Below are 18,504 nucleotides of genomic sequence, written 5' to 3' on the forward strand. Positions count from 1 at the left end.
GATCCCCTGGAGAAGGGAAAGGCCACCCACTCCAGTATTCTGGCCTGGAGAAGTCCATGGACCGTATAGTCCATGGGGTTACAAAGAGTTGGACACAAATGTGTAACTTTCATTCATTCAGCCAAAAATGGACAACTTGAGCTTCAGTAGAGAAGTGCAATGGATCAAAACCCAATAGAAATATGTAAATCCTCTGGATCCAGCTGCTGACTTGTAAGAGACTTGGGCATCAGAAAGACATGCTGAGCAGCAGCTTATGTATGCAATCAGTGAAGTCCAGACTGAGAAACTCCACTGATCTCCAGCCTGGACTCTTTAATGGAAATTGGAAGGGGAAAAAAAAAAAAAAGATGAGAGAATGTGTAGAATAAAAACTGTAAGTGCCTAGGGATGCACACTTGTCCTAAAACCACAAAGAACACAAGGAGGGTAGTTACTTTGGGAGGGAGGAGCTATGCCTGGGATGGAGTACAAGCAGGGGCTTCCAGGGTGGCCAGTGTGATGGTTGACCCTCTAAAACATGGGTGGTGGTGGTGATTTAGTCGCTAAGTCGGGTCCTACTCTTGTGACCCCATGGACTGTAGCCTGCCAGGCTCTCTGTCCGTGGGATTCTCCAGGCAAGAGTACTGGAGTGGGTTGCCATTTCCTTCTCCATGGGATCTTTCAACCCAGGAAATCGAATGTGGGTCTCCTGCATTGCAGGCATATTCTTTACCAACTAAGCTATGAGGGAAGTCCTTAGTAATGTGGGTGGGTCCTGTCCAAACAGGTGACGGTCCTAGGAGTGCAAAGACCTTCCCCGAGCAAGAAGGGATCCTGCCAGCAGGGGGCCTTTGGCCTGGACTGCAGTTCTTCCTCTGGGTCTCCAGGTTGTAATTTTCCGTTTACCAAGCCTCCGCAGCCACTGATTCCTTCCGGTAAATGTCTCTATATGTGTACATATCCATTGCTTCCATTTCTCAGGAGAATCATCACTCACGCATCTGCTAAAGTTCTATTTCTTGACTTGGATTGTAATTACAAGGGTATTTCATCTTATCACTCATTAAGCATTGTACTTGTTTTCTGGATCTGCTTTTATTTTATAGTGAAAAAGTAAAGTATCCTTTATATGAAAGTGAAAGCAAAGTCACTCAGTCGTGTCCGACTCTTTGTGACCGTGGACTGTAGCCTACCACACTCCTCTGTCCATGGGATTTTCCTTTGTATATAGGTATGTAAATATGTAGAAAGGGGATTCTAATAATGAATACAAACTGTTTTTTGGGATTGGGGGTGGGGGGATGGGGAGTGGCCATGTTTTGCTTTGAAAGTTTCTGTACCTCTTACAATAGAACATGTTTTGGATGTAACCAGGGAAACAAAATGCTGGTCCTGGTTGTGACACACAAGGAAAGGACACCTTTCTCAGAAATCTAATAGAAAATGGCTTATAACCTGAGGGATGGAGAGTTGCTTCTGCTGGGGACCTAAGAACCACAGGAGGAGGAAAAAAAAGTCAAGGCGGTGTGACTTAGGGAACTGTCATTTATTTGAGAAAATGAACAAGCCTCTTTTAACCTCCTGCGCCGTGAACATTCAAGTTTCTGCACTTGTTAAATAGTTAAATATATTTTTGTTCTACAGGGAGGACAAAGAAAGAGAGGGAAGCAGGGTTATAAGCGTAGGTAACGGTTCTAGAAAAGAGAAGGGAGTTTTTTCTACCTGAATCTTGAGGTGTTTTAAGAGACTCCTTTTAAAAATTCTACTTTTTGAACATCAGTCAGCCCTCAGGGTGGCCCGTTCTTGAGCTTTAGTGATAAACATTTAAACACCATATGCTTCTTGTACTTGTTAAAACCCTCAAGCTCCCCTAGATTCGTAGGACAGTTAAAAGTTCTTTATCCTGGTCACGCGATTGACTATATTAAGACAGCCTCTCAGAGAAAGGATAACCTGATTAAAAACAGGCCCATTAGAAACAGAAGCATCACCCTGGAATTAACCCTGTTTGACAATATCTCTGCCTTCAGTCTCTACCTCCAAACTTTAAAGGCATCTGCCACTGCTAAAGAAGACATCATGTACACACAGGTGGTCACAAGTGTCCTGGTTTAGTGTTCCTTTTTTCTTTGTTTTCTTTCTATTTAAAACAGCCCATCTAGCTATATGGCTTAGTTTTAAAAATGCTACTGAAACATAATTAGCAAACCATATCATTCCATTTGTTGTGTACAAGTCACTGGGTTTTAGTACATTCAGAGTTGCATAACCAACTACTATCACGATCAGCTTCCAAACATTTTTTATCACCCCCCAAATAATCCACACCCCCATTAGCACTGACTGTTTCCACATTTCCCCTCCCCAGTTCCCAGCATCATGCATCTATTTTCTGTTTCAATAGACTTGTTTATTTTGGACCTTAAATACAAACGGAATCATGTAATACAGGGGTCTTAGGTAACTGGCTGCTTTTCCTGGGCTCAATGCTGGAGCTGTATCAGAGCTTCATCCTTTTTTGTTGCTGCATAATATTCTACTGCCCGGGGAGAGTTAGTGCTCCTTTTAAATGTCTTTCACAAAGCTAGGGTGGGTATCACCCCTTGTGGGACACCAGGCCAAGAGAAACAAGGGTAACACAGGCACCCTCTGCCCTCAAAGATAACCTCCCAGACCCTGTGTGTGGTGTATATGGCAGACCCCAACACATGCTGGAAAAGACCCAAGGGAAGTGCAAACGCCAACAGACAGAGGAGAGTAGGAAGTTGAGGAAGACAGGGCACTTTCAGATACACCTTGAGGATGGGCCAGATGGAGGGGCAGGCACTCCAGGGCACAAGGCACAGCCAGGAACAAAGGCACAGGAGGCTGAAAAGTACAGGAAGCTGGGGGAGAGGGGAGCTGGCAGGAAGAGCCAACCAGTGGGATGGGGAAGGGGATAGGAGACAGACAGACAGGGGGAGGGCTCCACCAGGAGGGGCCAGGAACATAAATGAAAACGTCAGGGACCTGAAATTAATACTCAGGTTCAGTGATAAATCTTTATTTTTTAGACTTGTCCATTACTGCCAAATAAAATATAAAACAATCCAAAATTATGCTATTTTCTAAAAATAGTTTTGCATTTGGAGAAATTTATGTCCCTCTTCCAGAAAATCATTTGAAGACTTAAGAGGTTCTGACATCAGATTCAACAGAACAAAGACTCTTTCACTGGCTATAGACGTCCCAGTGAACTTCTCACTCCTTAAACGTCATGGGCAAAACACCCTCTTAAAAAGCAAATACACCCTTCTCAACACAGAGCTTCCCAAATCTCTGGGCTTTTCAGAGGATCACACAGGACCTGTAGGTGCTGGGGGAAGTAGGTAAAGGTGAGCAAGCCATCCTGGGAGAGGCCTGGAGCGTGGCTCCGGTGGCCCGACAGCATCCCTGGGAGGACGCAGCCGCTGGGGCTGGGGGAGCGGAGCCTCCCTCAGGCTCCAGCTGTGCAGTCTGATTAGCACACATTCTAAGGGACGGTGATCACATTCAGTAAAGCTTCAGGGAGGCAGTGTTTCAGTAGTAGCCATGGCACACCTTGTTCATGGACAATTTTATTCTGTAAGAAACCGGAAGAAGGAAGTGGTGAGCCGGAAGTTGTTCAACTCGGAAAAAATGAAAACAAAGAGAACCCACCAGGGAACAGGGAGTCGTGTATGACAGACCCACCCAATCCAGCACCCCTGGGGATGCATCTGTTTTGAATTCCTCCACAGTGAGAGGCAGAAGCAAACTACCCGCATGGAGAAGGGGACAGCAGAGCTGCATACACCCTTCTACTTTCAGAAGGACCCCACCTCCTCACCTTCCCACCCCCACTGACCCTTTAAATGCCAGGTGCTGGCTTACCTGTCAATTGGATAAGGGTTTTCACAAAGGTTGACCAGCACGTACAAACGTCTCAAAGCATACTCGTACTAGAGGAAAACCAACCAAAAAGACACGATCAGACATCATCACTTTATAATATGATCAGCTCCTAACTTGGGAATACGTGCAGCATCTAGACCAGTGCTTCTTGGGACTTCCCTAGATGTCCAGGGGTTAGGATTCTGTGCTTTCACTGATGAGGGCCCAGGGTTTGATCCCTGGTGGGGGAGCTAAGATCCCATGAGCCATCTGGTGCAAAGCCAAAAAAAAAAAAAAATTAGGCCAGGGAGTCAGGGATTCCCCCCTCCCCAACTTTGGATAATCTGGTGTGATTTATAGACCATTTCCCAGGAAAAATGCACACACACAGATTTGCAGCACTCTACAGCAATCCTATAGCTCCTTCAAGTCCAGGTAAGGACTCCTGGATGAGAAACTCCTGGCCCTGCTCCCCTCTGTCAGCTCAAACCTCCTCCGGCAGCCTGGCTTTGGGTCTAGAACAACTGACGAGGGAGACGTATGGTAAGTGAATGCCAAACCAGATGGCAACCAAGACTGAAATAACTTGAAAAGCACTTCAAGGGAACCTGCGACCTCACAAGAGGAAGAAAGAGGAGATTTGCTTTCTGTGATTCCAAAGGGCAAAAAAAGTAACATTCTATGATAAAGTATTTTTAAAAAATGGAAAACTTAAAAGTTATTAAATAAAAAGACTGCTTTGTTAAATAAATGAAAAATTAAACTGAGATTCTCTTAATAATGGAGAACCATCTCCTGAGTATAATATTGCCAGGTGGCTCAATCTGGACAAAAAAGATCTGCCTGCCAATGCAGGTAACTCGGGAGATGCTCGTTCAATCCCCCGGCTGGGGGAAGATCCCCTGGAGAAGGGAATGGCAACCTACTCCGGTATTCTTGCCTGGAGAATCCCAAGGACAGAGGAGCCTGGCGGACTATAGTCCATGGGTCGCAAAGGGTCAGAAGTATCTGAGGGTAATCATGGTCTGCATATCACAGCCCAGACAGAACTTTCTGCAATGATGAAAATACTCTGTAACATTCTCAATTCAGTAGCCACTAACCACATGTGGCTCCTGAACACTTGGAATGTGGGTACTGCAGCTAAGGCACCGAGTTTTACATTTTGTTTCATTTTACTGAAGGTACATTCATGTTTAATTAGCCACCCACAGTGAGGCTATAGACTACTAAATCAAAGAGCACAAGTCTAAAGCAGGATTTGGCAAACTTTTCTGTCATGGGCTGGATAGTAAATATCTGAGGCTTTGTGGGCTGTCTGAACTACTCAACTCGGCCACACCATGAAAGCAGTCAGAGATTCTGAGTGACTGAGTACAGCTGTGGCTGTGCTTCAGTTTAAAACTTTATTTATAAAACACACAGCTATGGCTGCATTTCAATAAAACTTTATTTATAAAAACAGGCTGTGGAGGGAAAAAACTCAACAGTCTGTGGGCAGGAACGGGCCTGTGGGTCACCATTTGCGAATAACCCCTTCCTTGAAGGATCCAAGCATCACCTAAGTGCTGAGCAAAGCGGAAGGGTTTTTAGGTACCTTCCAACCCTGACATTCTACAATCTGCAGAAACCAGGTACTTTCTTCTCCAAGCACTAGGGCCTGACTTCAGCAACAAATCCTGGGAAGAGGTCAGAACAAACCCAAAAGGGGGAAAATCTGTGTGGCTGGTGTGAAGGGCAGGGGTAAGGGTGGAGTCTGGCAAGGAGAGCACAGCATGAAGACAAGGAAGTCCCCTTCAAAGGCCAACAGAAACGCGAGATGAATAGTCTATAACTGGTAAATTCTCCCAGCCACCGGGACAGTTAAGAGTGTCTGCGACCAAGACTGGGGGGCAGTCAGTGAATCTGGACGACCTTGCCCCTCTCACATCCCACCAAAGGCCACAGAAGGGGTCTGCTGCTGTTTCCTTCCACAAGACGGAACCTTCTACAAGGCAATGCACCTGGTGTGATACCCGTGGACCATACTAACTCGGGTTACTATGAAGGTGCAGAGGAAGGCCAGGCTAGCTGGCCACGGAAACCTGGGAGCAGAGGCCGGCGGCCCCGGGGTCTGGGCTTACCGTGGGGTTGTGCCAGTTGAAGCAGTGTGAGCGGAAGTGCGACACGGCCTTCTGGTAGCATGCGTGCTTTGTGAGCGGGGCTCTCTGGGACAGGAGCCTGTCCACCTTGGTAACGGAGCCCGAGACCAAGGTGACGATTTCCCGCACTGACTTCTCAATGATGTTCATGGCCTGTGACGTGACATTTTTGTTTTTTTACTTAACACAGTCTCTCTTAGAACCCTGGACTGGTTAGATGCTTCTTTCACACTGCCCCCACTCCACTATGTTCAGAGGTGCCAACAGATGCTTTCTGCAGCAAAAATTGTGCACGCAAGGCTTCTTTAAAGCTAGAAACCTCCAGAAATACCTTGCCTCTTAGGGATCTTCTAGCATGGCGGGAGCATTTAAATCTAAATACCTGAAGGGCAGGTATGGCCCAGACTGAGGCGGCGGGGGTGGTGGTGGGGGGCTGCATAGAAATTGTGTCCCAAAATAGACTGTGGTCCAAAAAATGGTGCTGTGTGTTCACAGGCACCTCTGTCTGTTCTAGAAACCAGCAAATGCTTAGACAGAATGATCATTTTCTTCCCGGATAATGAAAACCAGCATTACAAAGGGGCGGCTGCTTCCACATCAACCAAAACATACAACTGAGTCCCCTGACCCTCCCATTGCCCAGCCGGGGTTTGTTCCACTCATGCCCGAACATACCCTGCCCTCTGTGTTTTAGACCAGCAGTTTTCAACTTGTCTAGGACCACGGGGGTCCCCCAGATTTCTTGGGGGCTCCATATGTCCTTCCTTTCTCAGCTATGTATCTGTGTGAGGCTACACTTTCTTTATATATTTCAACCAGAACTACAGAGCCCAACAGAGTGAATGCAGACACAGGAACGGGGACCAAGCTATCTTCTATTATGCTGGACACAAAACAGATTTGCAAAAACATGTTGTGATGCCACTCTTCTAACTCACATTCTTTTGATCTTAGAAAATAACTCTTTTTTATAGAAAGTATATTAACACAAAATGGGTTTATTATTATTTCTAAATGAGTTAATATTTTACAAATCTCAGTATTCATTTCTAAAGCAGTAAATACTGATATAACCCACATAAACAAAAGCTCTTTGGGATCAATACTTTTAAGAGTGTATAGAGGTCTAAGAGGAAAAAATATGAGAACTGTTGTACTACACTGTGATAACAACAACAAAAGAAACCATCCTGAGGTAGCTAACTGTCAGAATCATGAGATATATGCATTTAAGACAGTTTACATAGATTTTTTTTTTTTTTCATTGTTAGAAAATTCAGGCCGTGTCCCAGCACATCAGTCTCTGGGCTGTGCTGATTGTGGGGTGGGGGTGGGGTAGGGGAGGGGAAAGTGGGGTAATGGGCAAGGTGGGCAGAGTCAGCACAGCTGGCTTTGTTGGAAGGACAGCCAATCTCTGCCAGGTGCCTCGAGAGTACACGCCTGGTGGTTCTACTCACACAGCTCGAATTTGAAAAGAAATTCGACCAGTTCCAGACAAACTGACGAGCTACTGAAAACAAACCTAGTTATCATAAAAGATTGCTCAAGCATTTTAGGAAGAATTTGGGGCAGTGACTATGATTTCCTAAGTCAGCAGAAATTTTTTGTGGACTGGACTTTTTTTTTTTTTTTTTAATATGATTAGCCACTAACTCACCAAGCAGCAAAGTAAAAATGTCTCCCAAGCAACTAGGGGTAAATAAAGAAACATCCATGTGCCTTGGCTTCTTGGCAGGAGACAGGTCCCCTCCTTTTGCTTCCTGCTTCAAAGAGGTCAAGGCCAGCTTATCAAGGAAGAATAAAGCTGGCCACTCTCCTGCTCATTTGTGTCCATTTCACAGTGAGTAAAGGAGGGTTTTGTTTCCCATATATTCCCGGGTGGTAGGAGGAGGGTGACCCCAGAGCTCCATCACCTGGTTCCCACCAACATGGAACTATGGTCAGCAGGCAGAGACGGGGCTCACGCACGCTCCGTGGTGAGGCTGGGGCCTGCAACTTCGCCACCACTTACCTCCAGAAGCCTGTCAATCTTCTGGACAAGACGCCTGGCCTCCTGCACATCATTGGTGCTCATCAGCTTCCTTTTCATGATGGAGAGAGGCACCTCGGGGCTTGGAGTGAGATCAAGACGACTGACGGGGGGCAGCGAGATGGGAGAGCTAGCTTTGTGTTTCAGACCCTGAAACTGCATCAGCTTCATGGCAGAGATGGACTGGGGAGGGAGAAAGAGTCGGTTTGAGTGGGAGGAGCAGAGATGCCAAACGTACCCCGGGTCCTGGAGTCCACAGTTCGCCCAACATGGTTTTGGGACCATGGGAGGGTCACAGTCACAGCCTGAAAGCACGAGTTCAGTCCTCAGCAGTGGGCGAGGTGATGCATTTGAGCACCTGAAATCCACCGATGTTGAACTTCGAAGATGCCTGACACCCTTTGCAGCAGAACTGCCCCAGTTCCGCCCAGCTTGGACCAGAGTCATTTCAGCCACAGGTGACGCTGGGTGGTGTCACCATCACCCCTATGCTCACCTGCCTGCCCCTAGTGACAGAAGGAAGGAAGGACAATGCATAGCACCTGGTGGGTTAGAGCTGAGGTCTGAGTCCACTGAGATGGGAGAGCTAAAGCCACAGAGTGGGGGGCAGACTTGGCATCAGGGTCTAACCAGTGGGCCCGACTGCCTGGCTCTGTCTGCCCACAGAGGTCACTGCAGACTGGATCCCAATTAAGAGGAAAAGAAATGCTGCAAGTGAGCATGTTCCTAAACCAAGCAACACTAATCACTAATTACCAAAACACTAATTTAGAAACAGTTCTAAAACAAAAAATAAAATACATGTGTGCATGCTAAGATGCTTCAGTTGTATCTGACTCTTTGCAAGCCCCTGGACTATAGCCTGCCAGGCTCCTCTGTCAGTGGGATTCTCCAGGCAAGGATACTGGAGTGGGTTGCCATGCCCTCCTCCAGGGGATCGTCCCAACTCAGGGATCGAACCTATGTCTCTTTTGTCTGCTGCAATGGCTGGCGGGTTCTTTACCACTAGCGCCACCCAACACAGGCATACATATATAGAAATATAATGCTTAGAAAAGATCCTTCAGGGGACCTCCATGGTGGCCTAATGGTTAAGACTTCACACTCCCAATGTGGGGGGAATGGGTTCAATCCCAGGTCAGGGAACCAAGATCCTCCATGCCAAGTGGCACACCCAAAAAATCAAAATCCTTCATACCTCCTCAACCAAGAGCAGACATGGCCAATGCTAAGGAAACGGCAGAGAGCAGAAAGCCCAGGGCAGAAGAGCTGCTGCTGGTAACTTCCCCTCCCTCCAATCCCCCAACGAAGCCAGGGTGGTGCCATCTTTGACCCTGCCTCCCCCGAGTCACCCCTCCCTGGCTTCTCTCCACTCCTCCCCTCCACTACCCTCCTCTCAAAAGCCTGACCAGGCCCACAGCCTCCTGAGTGCACGTCTCATGGCCTGTGACTGGCTCCAGGACCCTCCCATCCACACACTGCCCAAGAAGTGCTAAAGGTAATAGCTGGACTGACTGGCTCACCAGTTCTTCTAGAAGGTCAATGCTTATGTGGAAGGAATTCCGGGGTGAACTCTCAGATGGTGGCAGGCCACTGGAGTAGGGCAACTGGCCATACAGACTACTGGGAGCACCCCCCACCCCCACCCCCTCCTCTGCACATCCCAAGGGCTGGCCCCACAAGCGGTACTTGAGGCCCAAGCCTTCAGCAGCCACTTAATGTGACCTCTGTCAGGACAGCCCTGATGGACTTACCTATTTGACCACCTAGGTCCTTTCATAGCTGGAGGGGATAAACGTCTCTAATTTAGAGCCTACGGGTCAAGATAACATCCTGCAAGTGCAGGAAGGCTGGACACAACCAGGGTTCCAGGGGGCAGAGCCACAACGCTCGCGGGAAGAGCTTATTCGCTAACCTCTCACCAGGTGCTAGGTCTGTGTTTAGTGCTGGGGATGTGCCGCCAACTTTTGGCTCCCAATCACCTTGCGCGCTAGGGCTCAGACCAAAGAGGAGACGGAGACCTGGAGAGAACAGGTAGGTGGCCCAAAGCCGCAGAACTTTGTGAGTTTGAACCTGAGTCTGATTCCAAAGCCTGGGCAGACTCTCCAGAACAGTTGGCCCTGAGAGACAGAGCCAGTCCTGCCTCAGCCATTCCTCACCCTCCTGGATCCCGGTTCTCTTTGCCAAGTCAGCCTAAGACTGGGGTGTCGTCAGGCCTGTGAGGCCCCTACTCACCTTGTTCCCATACTGCATGACGTGGCTGGTGTTGGTGTGGGATTTCACCACCTGGTACTGCTTGTGGAGGGTCTCTTTGGTCAAATCCTCCTGCAAAAATGAAAACGTTTCAAGCCCTCTGACCCTCGCAGCTGACAGCTAAGCCTCCACTGAGCAGCTGGCCCCCTGACGGCTCACCACGTCTGAATCTTCCATCCAGTTGACGCTGTACCAGTCCCCCAGGAACGTGGCCCGCTCGTCATCGTAGTAACAGGCGAAGGAAAACTCCGTGGGGTTGGCAGCCGTAGTTGCATAAACTGCAAGGAATTAAAGACATCTGTCAGTCATGTTTTATCCTCAGCTGTCTGAGGATTCCCCTGGAAGCTTGAGTTCCTCCTCCTTTCCTGGTGCAATCAAAGCACGTCCCCTGTGATCAACTCAAGGAGAACAGGGAGACCCCCCTACATCCAGCCCTGTTCACTCAGTTATAGTAACTCGTCTAAAATGAAAGGTGGAAGAAAGAGAAGCCAAATGATAGACACTTGCTACAATGAGCAACCAGGCCTGCTTAATGGGACATCAAGCTGCTTTGGAAAACTGCTAAAAGATCAGAATAGCTGAATCTTGAAGGATATGGACCTCATTTCATTTCCAGAGAAAAAGAACATTTACTAATATTAGAGAAACATTTAGGTTGACTGAATCTATGAGCTACCACTTACTATCTAGCTACCATGGACTCAGAGCTATGCTGGATAAATGTCATCACTTAAAATGTAACTCTCCAAAAAAAAAAAGTGTAACTCTCCCACCAGACACTGTCTTTATCCCCATTTTACAGATGGGGATAACTGAGAGTAAAAGAGGATAAGTCATCTGTCCAAGATTAGATAGCCAGCAAACAACACATTGCAAAGGACAGAGGCCAGTCCAGAGACTGTAATTGTGGACTTAGGCAGCCCTACTAGACCCTGGCAGAGCATCACAGAGCAATATCACATCACCCCCTGACCACTAATCCTCCAGGAGTAGAAGCCCAGAGCTGCCCACAGGTATCGCCCTACTTCTAGGCACGAGGCTGCCCTCGGCCCCTGCTTCTGTAAGACACTTGGTTCTTCCCATAGGCAGAATCAGCAAATGTCCATTTTCACTGCGGAGCACGGTGCTCACCCAGCCCAGCTCAGAGGTCACTGTGCCCACCACCTACCATTGATGTCGGGTGGCAGGTGGTTCATCATGGACCCAGACTCACAGGCTTCAATGTAAAACACCATCTAGGAGGCAAATGGGACAAGTGAACTCCCCCCGACCAGGCACAGACCTCTCACCAAGGCCACCTTGGCTCTGTCCACTCTCTTGACCCATTTCTCAAGAGACTTTCACTTTGGGGAGACACCTGTGCTGTAAGTCTGACACTGTTTCCGCTGTTTCCCCATCTATTTCCCATGAAGTGATGCCATGATCTTCGTTTTCTGAATGTTGAGCTTTAAGCCAACTTTTTCACTCTCCTCTTTCACTTTCATCAAGAGGCTTTTTAGTTCCTCTTCACTTTCTGCCATGAGGGTGGTGTCATCTGCATATCTGAGGTTATTGATATTTCTCCTGGCAATACCGCAGATGGTGATTGCAGCCATGAAATTAAGACGCTTACTCCTTGGAAGAAAAGTTATGACCTACCTAGATAGCATATTCAAAAGCAGAGACATTACTTTGCCGACTAAGGTTCGTCTAGTCGAGGCTATGGTTTTTCCTGTGGTCATGTATGGATGTGAGAGTTGGACTGTGAAGAAGGCTGAGTGCCGAAGAATTGATGCTTTTGAACTGTGGTGTTGGAGAAGACTTTTGAGCGTCCCTTGGACTGCAAAGAGATCCAACCAGTCCATCCTGAAGGAAATCAGCCCTGGGATTTCTTTGGAAGGAATGATGCTAAAGCTGAAACTCCAGTACTTTGGCCACCTCATGCGAAGAGTTGACTTATTGGAAAAGACTCTGATGCTGGGAGGGATTGGGGGCAGGAGGAGAAGGGGACGACAGAGGATGAGATGGCTGGATGGCATCACTGACTCGATGGGTGTGAGTCTGAGTGAACTCCGGGAGCTGGTGATGGACAAGGAGGCCTGGGGTGCTGCAATTCATGGGGTCGCAAAGAGTCGGACAGGACTGAGCGACTGAACTGAACTGAACTGTGCTGTAAGAAGCTGCTGCCAGAGGCTATGGATGCTGCTGTCATACAAACCAGAAGGACTTAAATTTGGTATGGCTAGTAGCAGCAGTAGTGGTTGCACAGTCCTGTCTGACTCTCTGCAACCCCACAGACTATAGCCCACCAGGCTCCTCTGTCCATAGAATTCTCTAAGCAAGAATACTGGGGTGGATTGCCATTCCCTTCTCCAGAGGATCTTCCTGACCCAGGGATCGAACCCAGGCATCCTGCACTGCAGGCAGATTCTTTATCATCTGAGCTACAGGGAATATCCTTGTGTGTGGCTATAAAGTAACATGATCTATCCGTTGAAATAATGAAGGAAAAATGGAGCCATACATGATGCTAAGGAAAACTGATTTTCCATCCAATGCAGTGTACAATTTTCAGGAGCAGAACACGTTACACAAACATGCCAGAGCTATGCAGATTCCATACAGGGTGCAAAAGGGGCTAGAGAGGGCCAAATGGAGAATAAGGTGTTATTTTCCTCTCCAACTACCCCAGACTGGTGACAATCCTAGAAAGAGCAATCTCCAAAGTGTGGTCCCTGGGCTAGGAGCATTGTTGGAAAAGCAGACCTTCAGCCAGCCTTCCCCCCCAGAAACACTGAGCCAAATGCTGGGGGTGGGGTCCATACTGTGTTTTTTGTTTTTTTAACTTATTTATATTTTTGACTGCACTGGGTCTTTGTTGCTGTGTGCGGGCTTTCTCTAGTTAAAGTGGGAGGGCTTCTCATTGCAGTAGCTTCTCTTGTTGTAACGCCTGGGCTCTAGAGCTCAGGGCGGCAGTTGTGGCACACACACTTAGTTGCTCCCAGGCACATGGGATTGTCCTGGACCAGGGATCCAACCCATGTCCGGGCAGTGGCAGGCAGATTCTCAACCACTGGACCACTAGCAAAGTCCCCACCCTGTATTTTAACAAGATTGCCAGTGAGTCTGACCTAACAGCTGAAGCTTTAAGAATCATAAAAAGGTTATTCCTGGGAGACCAGAGGTCAAGAGTGACACAAAGGACACCTCCCTCCCCCCCCCAGAAAACACAGCCAATCCAGAGTTAGACAGCCCATCACAGCACCACGGGCTCTGCTTCCACTGCCTCCCTCACATCCCTTCCCCAAGGCCGCCCCAAGCACTGACATTACCTTTTGGTACCTCTTGTGTTCATACATGTAACGGATGGTCTTATTCAGGTCCTCTACATGAAGCTGAAAGGTAAGAATACGGACACTCAGACCAAACACATCAAGAGAAACCATGTGCTAGATAACCCACTAATCAAGCCCTAGTGATACCTTATAAATTCTTATTTAGAAATCCTTAGAGATAATCATGGTGCACAGCATCATCCCTGAGTGGCATCAAGGGCTTTGTTTACATGCAGAGGTACTTCCTTATCACTTTGTCCAGAGCACTCAGGGGCTGTGTTCTACGACTGCGTCTCGTGCAGGCACCCAAGTTCAGGGACAGCGACTGATACTGTGATGTCAGCAGACACACAGGGAAAACTTGCCAGAAGAGATGCCTCTGGATAGATTTCAAGCTGCTAAATGCAGCCCCACACTCACCAGCTGCACACAAACCACCCCGTAGAACATTAGAGACACACATCACAGGTGTACTGCCAACACGGAGGTTTTGTTTCCCATTCTCCCTGCTTGCCTTTTTTTTTTTTTGGCTACCCTTCTCAGCTTGTAGGATCTTATTTCCCTGACCAGGGATTGAACCCGGGCCCTTGGCAGTGAGAGTGCAGAGGCAGAACCTCTGGGAGTACCCCATGGCTTGTTTCTAAAACATTAAGAAACTCACTTCTTCGTCAGGAAACACCAGTATTCCAGTGGCTCCATGATCCGTGAAGTAAACAAACACGTGGTCCTTGGGGCCACTGCCAAGAGACACATAGACAAGCATGAGAGTCGAAGCGGGCCATTTCCTATTTCTGCCTCTGTGTCTCTGAAAAGTCACCCCAATCAAAAAACTTAAGGAGAAGCCTGGGGATCACAGTCTCTCAACCAGGTAGGAGGAGGAGCACAAGAGACCGCTGTCTGGCTTGTTCCCTTTGATCCCACTGAATACTACTCTGAACCAAGAGGCATATCCCAGAGCCTGGAAGGCCAGGACTCAGCAGACAGCCCAGGGTGGTCGCGAGAGTGGGGGCCTGTAGCCACTGGGCCTCACCCCAGGCAGCCACACTCTCCTACTAGACATCCCCAAAATGAGTACGGGAGCCAGGACCTGCCGCCAAACGTGGTCCTGCAATTCCGACTGCCCTCCAGGGCCCTCAGCCTGCACACAGCCTGGGACGCCCACTGGTGCTCCCTCACTTAAGGGCCCTGTTCCAAGATGGCAGAGATGTAAGAACTCACTGGGAAGCAACCTGGTTCATCCCGCTCAGACATCCCTCTCTGCTCTAACTCACACGAGCTACCCATGTCCAGGTCTCCCCTCAGATACGAGGGGAGCAGCACCAGCTGCCTAGTATCTGAGACTCTGAGGCCATGCTCCTGAGCTCCCTGACATTACGTCAAAATGCTTCATAAAGAGATGCTACACGAGACATCCCTCACCCACGGAGAGCAGGGCAAGCACCGAGGTGAGTTTTCTCCAACATGGAGGTTTATCAATGTCCTCCTCCCACTGGGCTGACCTGCCATCAGAGCACAAGGTCGGGGGGAGGCTGGGTGGGGGTCCTGCAACCTGACTGGCCGCAGAGCTTCACACTGGTCTCAGGGTGTTTCAATAGACTGGTAGCAGGTTTAAGCGATGGGGAACACTTCATTAAGAGTAACAAGGGACCCTGGATCATAGGGTTAATTTGTTACAGAAATGGCTGCCGAAAGAAGCCACAGGTTCTGTGCAGGCTGTCAGGACAAAGGTCCCCACGCTGCAATCTCTCACCAGTAAACAGGCCGGAAGCAAGAACAAGGCCTGTATGAATTCTCGATTCTGGAGTACCAGGTCATTCAGAAAACAGGGTCAGCCATAAACAGACGTTACCTCTTTAAGACCTTTCCAGATCCTATGCCCTTCACTGCTTCTGCATCACCTCTCAACACAGCAAGGAAATTCTCCGGGGTGACATTCTACGAAAAATTGGGAGTCGAAATCAGATGCAGCAGACACTTCAAATCAGTGCGGGTGCTGAGTCTGTAGCAGAGGGCCCAGGCCATGACCACACACCTCCAAGGCTTAAGGATGAAGGGCAAATACTCTGCCACCAAGAAAGACCCAAAGCAAGGTCAGTGTTCCTGGCACACGTGCATGACCTTGTCTCAAGCATTGTCTTGCCTTTGGCTGATGCAGTTCAGCAAGCCTGCCATTCCTTCTTGACCATTATCAAGTCCAGGAGGAAAAACCCAAAGATCCTGGGAGGGAGGGCCAAACAGCAGAGGAAGAACATGTGGCCTCAGAGAGACAACAAAGATGGAGACGGAAACTTCAGTGCCGACCTTTGCAACTGGCTTGCCTCCTCAAAGGCTGAATCCCAAAAACACCCCTTGAAGGCAACTTTGTAAAATGATATCTGATTATTAAAAAAAAAATTACAGAAAAGCACAGAGGAAAGAATATAAATCACCAGAAATTCCACCATGTAAATTTTGGACATTTCCTTAAATAAGTCTATGGAAACAATTTCATAAAAATGGGATCAGCTATCTCATATGAATGATGCATCTGATTTAATTGTTCTTGAATTTAAAAGAGAAAAATAAAACTGGAAGAACTGCCAAATTTCACAGAAATGTTTCTCTCTCACAAGGAATATTAGTTCCTAAAAGATTACACTGAAATTAAGAAAAAGAGGGTATGAAATCCAGGAGGCTAATGAAATTATAGTGTTTTAAAAAATGTACCAATGTACTGAGTTGGCCAAAAAGTTGTTTGGTTAAGGAATATATTGTTTAATAAAGTTCACTGTGAAAATAAAAAATGTCTTTTATTTTTATTTAAACCGAACAAACTTTTTGGCCAACCCAATATATACCCTCAATCAATTGGGAAGGATACAATTCTTTGGAAGTGATATACTATTATAATAATGGTGGGAAACTATCTCAGCAAAATCCAGAGATACTACTTTGCACCAGGGCTGGCATTTGAGAAAGCTGATTTTCAGAAAAGGACACAAATAATTTATAATCAGATTAATGGCAGTATCTTAAGAAAATCAGGTATTATAGAAAGAAAACTATTGAGATTTAAAGTATAATAAAACTAGAAATAAAAGATTGGTAGACTACCACTAACACTTTTTTTCTTTTCTCTCTGCTTTCTTTCAAAATTCACAGAAATTATGCCTCAGGCACAAATCTCAATATAAACACAAAACGTTGGCCAGAAATCCGTCTAATGAGGTTCTGATTCCAGAAGAACAAGAAAGAGGGGGAAATCATCATTGAAACAAAGCAGACCCTGCCGGCTCTGACCCCGAGCTCTGTCTCACCTCGCCCGTGTAGTCCTTCGGCACCCCGTGGTACACGTCTGAGCCGTTGGGCCTGTTGATCACAGTTCCCGGGGTGGGATTCCTGAAAATCAAAGGATGCAGTGAAGCACACAATTCTATATATCTCTGAAATCTGCGTCTTCATAAATATGTTCCGGTTATGCATAAAAAGACTAAACAGTCATGACTGTCACAGACACTTCTCATCACCCACCCAGGTCCCCAACATGTGGTTTTAGTAGCCCGAGGGTCTTGGGATCCCACAAGTCCTGGCCGGAGCAGTGAAGGGCTGAGCTCTGTAAACTGAGGACAGGAGGCCAGGCCCCTGTGTGCCTGGCCTCCTGTTGGACACCAGCTTGCATCTTGGAAGGGAGATCTCATCAAGAGATCTCTCAGAGAAAACCTACTTTCAGAGAGAGAACAGAAAACAAGGCTTTGATGCAAGAGCTTAGGCATTAAAGCTCAGAATGGGTTAAGAACAATCATGTGATCATCGGAAAGGCCACAGTTAGGAACTGAGGAGCTGTGAGACTAGAACAGGTTAGAGTCAGACCTGTACCTGCTGCTGCTTTTTTTTTTTTTGGCGGGGGGACGAAAGGGTGAGCCACTTGGCATGTGGGATCTAGCTCTCTGACCAGGGACTGAGCCCCCTGCACAGAAGCTCGGAGTGTTAACCAATGCACCACCAGGGAAGCCCCCATACATGCTGTTTCTGATCTCAAGAAATCAGATAAGCAGGCATGAGAGAACAGTCTGGAAAATTAAATTCAGCAATTTTTTAAAAAAGGAAATAGGTATAGAAAGAAGGGTGGGAGGATCTAAGCTACAAAGGAGCCTCTTGTGTACAGGCCTCCAAGGCGCCCCAGCACAGAGCTCAGGAACAAGTACCGCAGAACCTAGTAATGAGTTAGTTCTCTAAGCCGAGAGGGAACCCATGCGTTAAAGCCTTGCAAAGCCCGAGCCTCAGCACCTTCACTACCATTTGCTATGTCCCTGTCATTGCTGGGTTCTACCAAGTTATGGTCAAAGCTCTACATGAAGTTGGTGGGTGGAATTTCAGCTGGGACTCAGCTTACATTCTAATGTGAGGCTGCCCAACCAAGAATTCCTGAGAATCCATGTGTATTTTTTAAAACGCTCTAAAGTTCCTCACCATCAAGTTCAAAGCCCTCCATACTCACTGGTGGGAGTTGGCGATGTCGTCATACATCATCACGATGACCTGCTCATCAGGGATCCCGTTTCGGTGAACGATCTGGTAGGCGTGGCATGCATCTGCCTGGGAGAAGGGGTTTGTCAAGTGTTAGATTTTGCCCAGAAGAAGCCAATTTGAGCGTTTTCACGAGCAATGTGTTCTTTCTCATGGAAGACGTGCTGTGTCCCACTCCCTATTGGTCAGGTCTTTAAATCAGTTTAAAACACATTCATTCATCTTTTTCAGTGCAATTTTTAAAAATCCACCCTTCACCATGAAACTCTCATCAGGCAGTTAGTGTAAAATGTGGACTACTCTCTCACACACACACACACACACACACACAACTACCACCACCACCCACCACCACCACATCTACAGGAAACAAGGGCTTTTGAAAGTC

The 18,504-nt window shown here is 47.5% G+C and overlaps 1 protein-coding gene across 1 annotated transcript in view; it reads right to left on the reverse strand.

Moving 5' to 3' along the window:
- Positions 1-2,507: 2,507 nt before the first annotated feature.
- LGMN (legumain) overlaps positions 2,508-18,504 on the reverse strand; it is a 40,493-nt gene continuing 24,496 nt past the window's right edge. The window contains exons 3-14 of the mRNA XM_068991092.1: positions 18,088-18,185; positions 16,907-16,988; positions 15,460-15,545; positions 14,272-14,347; positions 13,608-13,670; positions 11,465-11,531; positions 10,456-10,574; positions 10,279-10,368; positions 8,026-8,226; positions 5,997-6,167; positions 3,874-3,941; positions 2,508-3,583 (exon numbers count right to left, since the gene is read on the reverse strand). Of these exons, the coding sequence (XP_068847193.1) occupies positions 3,541-3,583; positions 3,874-3,941; positions 5,997-6,167; positions 8,026-8,226; positions 10,279-10,368; positions 10,456-10,574; positions 11,465-11,531; positions 13,608-13,670; positions 14,272-14,347; positions 15,460-15,545; positions 16,907-16,988; positions 18,088-18,185 (1,164 nt within the window). The 3' untranslated portion in view covers positions 2,508-3,540. The remainder of the gene's footprint in view (positions 3,584-3,873; positions 3,942-5,996; positions 6,168-8,025; positions 8,227-10,278; positions 10,369-10,455; positions 10,575-11,464; positions 11,532-13,607; positions 13,671-14,271; positions 14,348-15,459; positions 15,546-16,906; positions 16,989-18,087; positions 18,186-18,504) is intronic.

This window comes from Capricornis sumatraensis, chromosome 19 (genome assembly GCF_032405125.1).
Source record: "Capricornis sumatraensis isolate serow.1 chromosome 19, serow.2, whole genome shotgun sequence".
Lineage (NCBI taxonomy): Eukaryota > Metazoa > Chordata > Mammalia > Artiodactyla > Bovidae > Capricornis > Capricornis sumatraensis.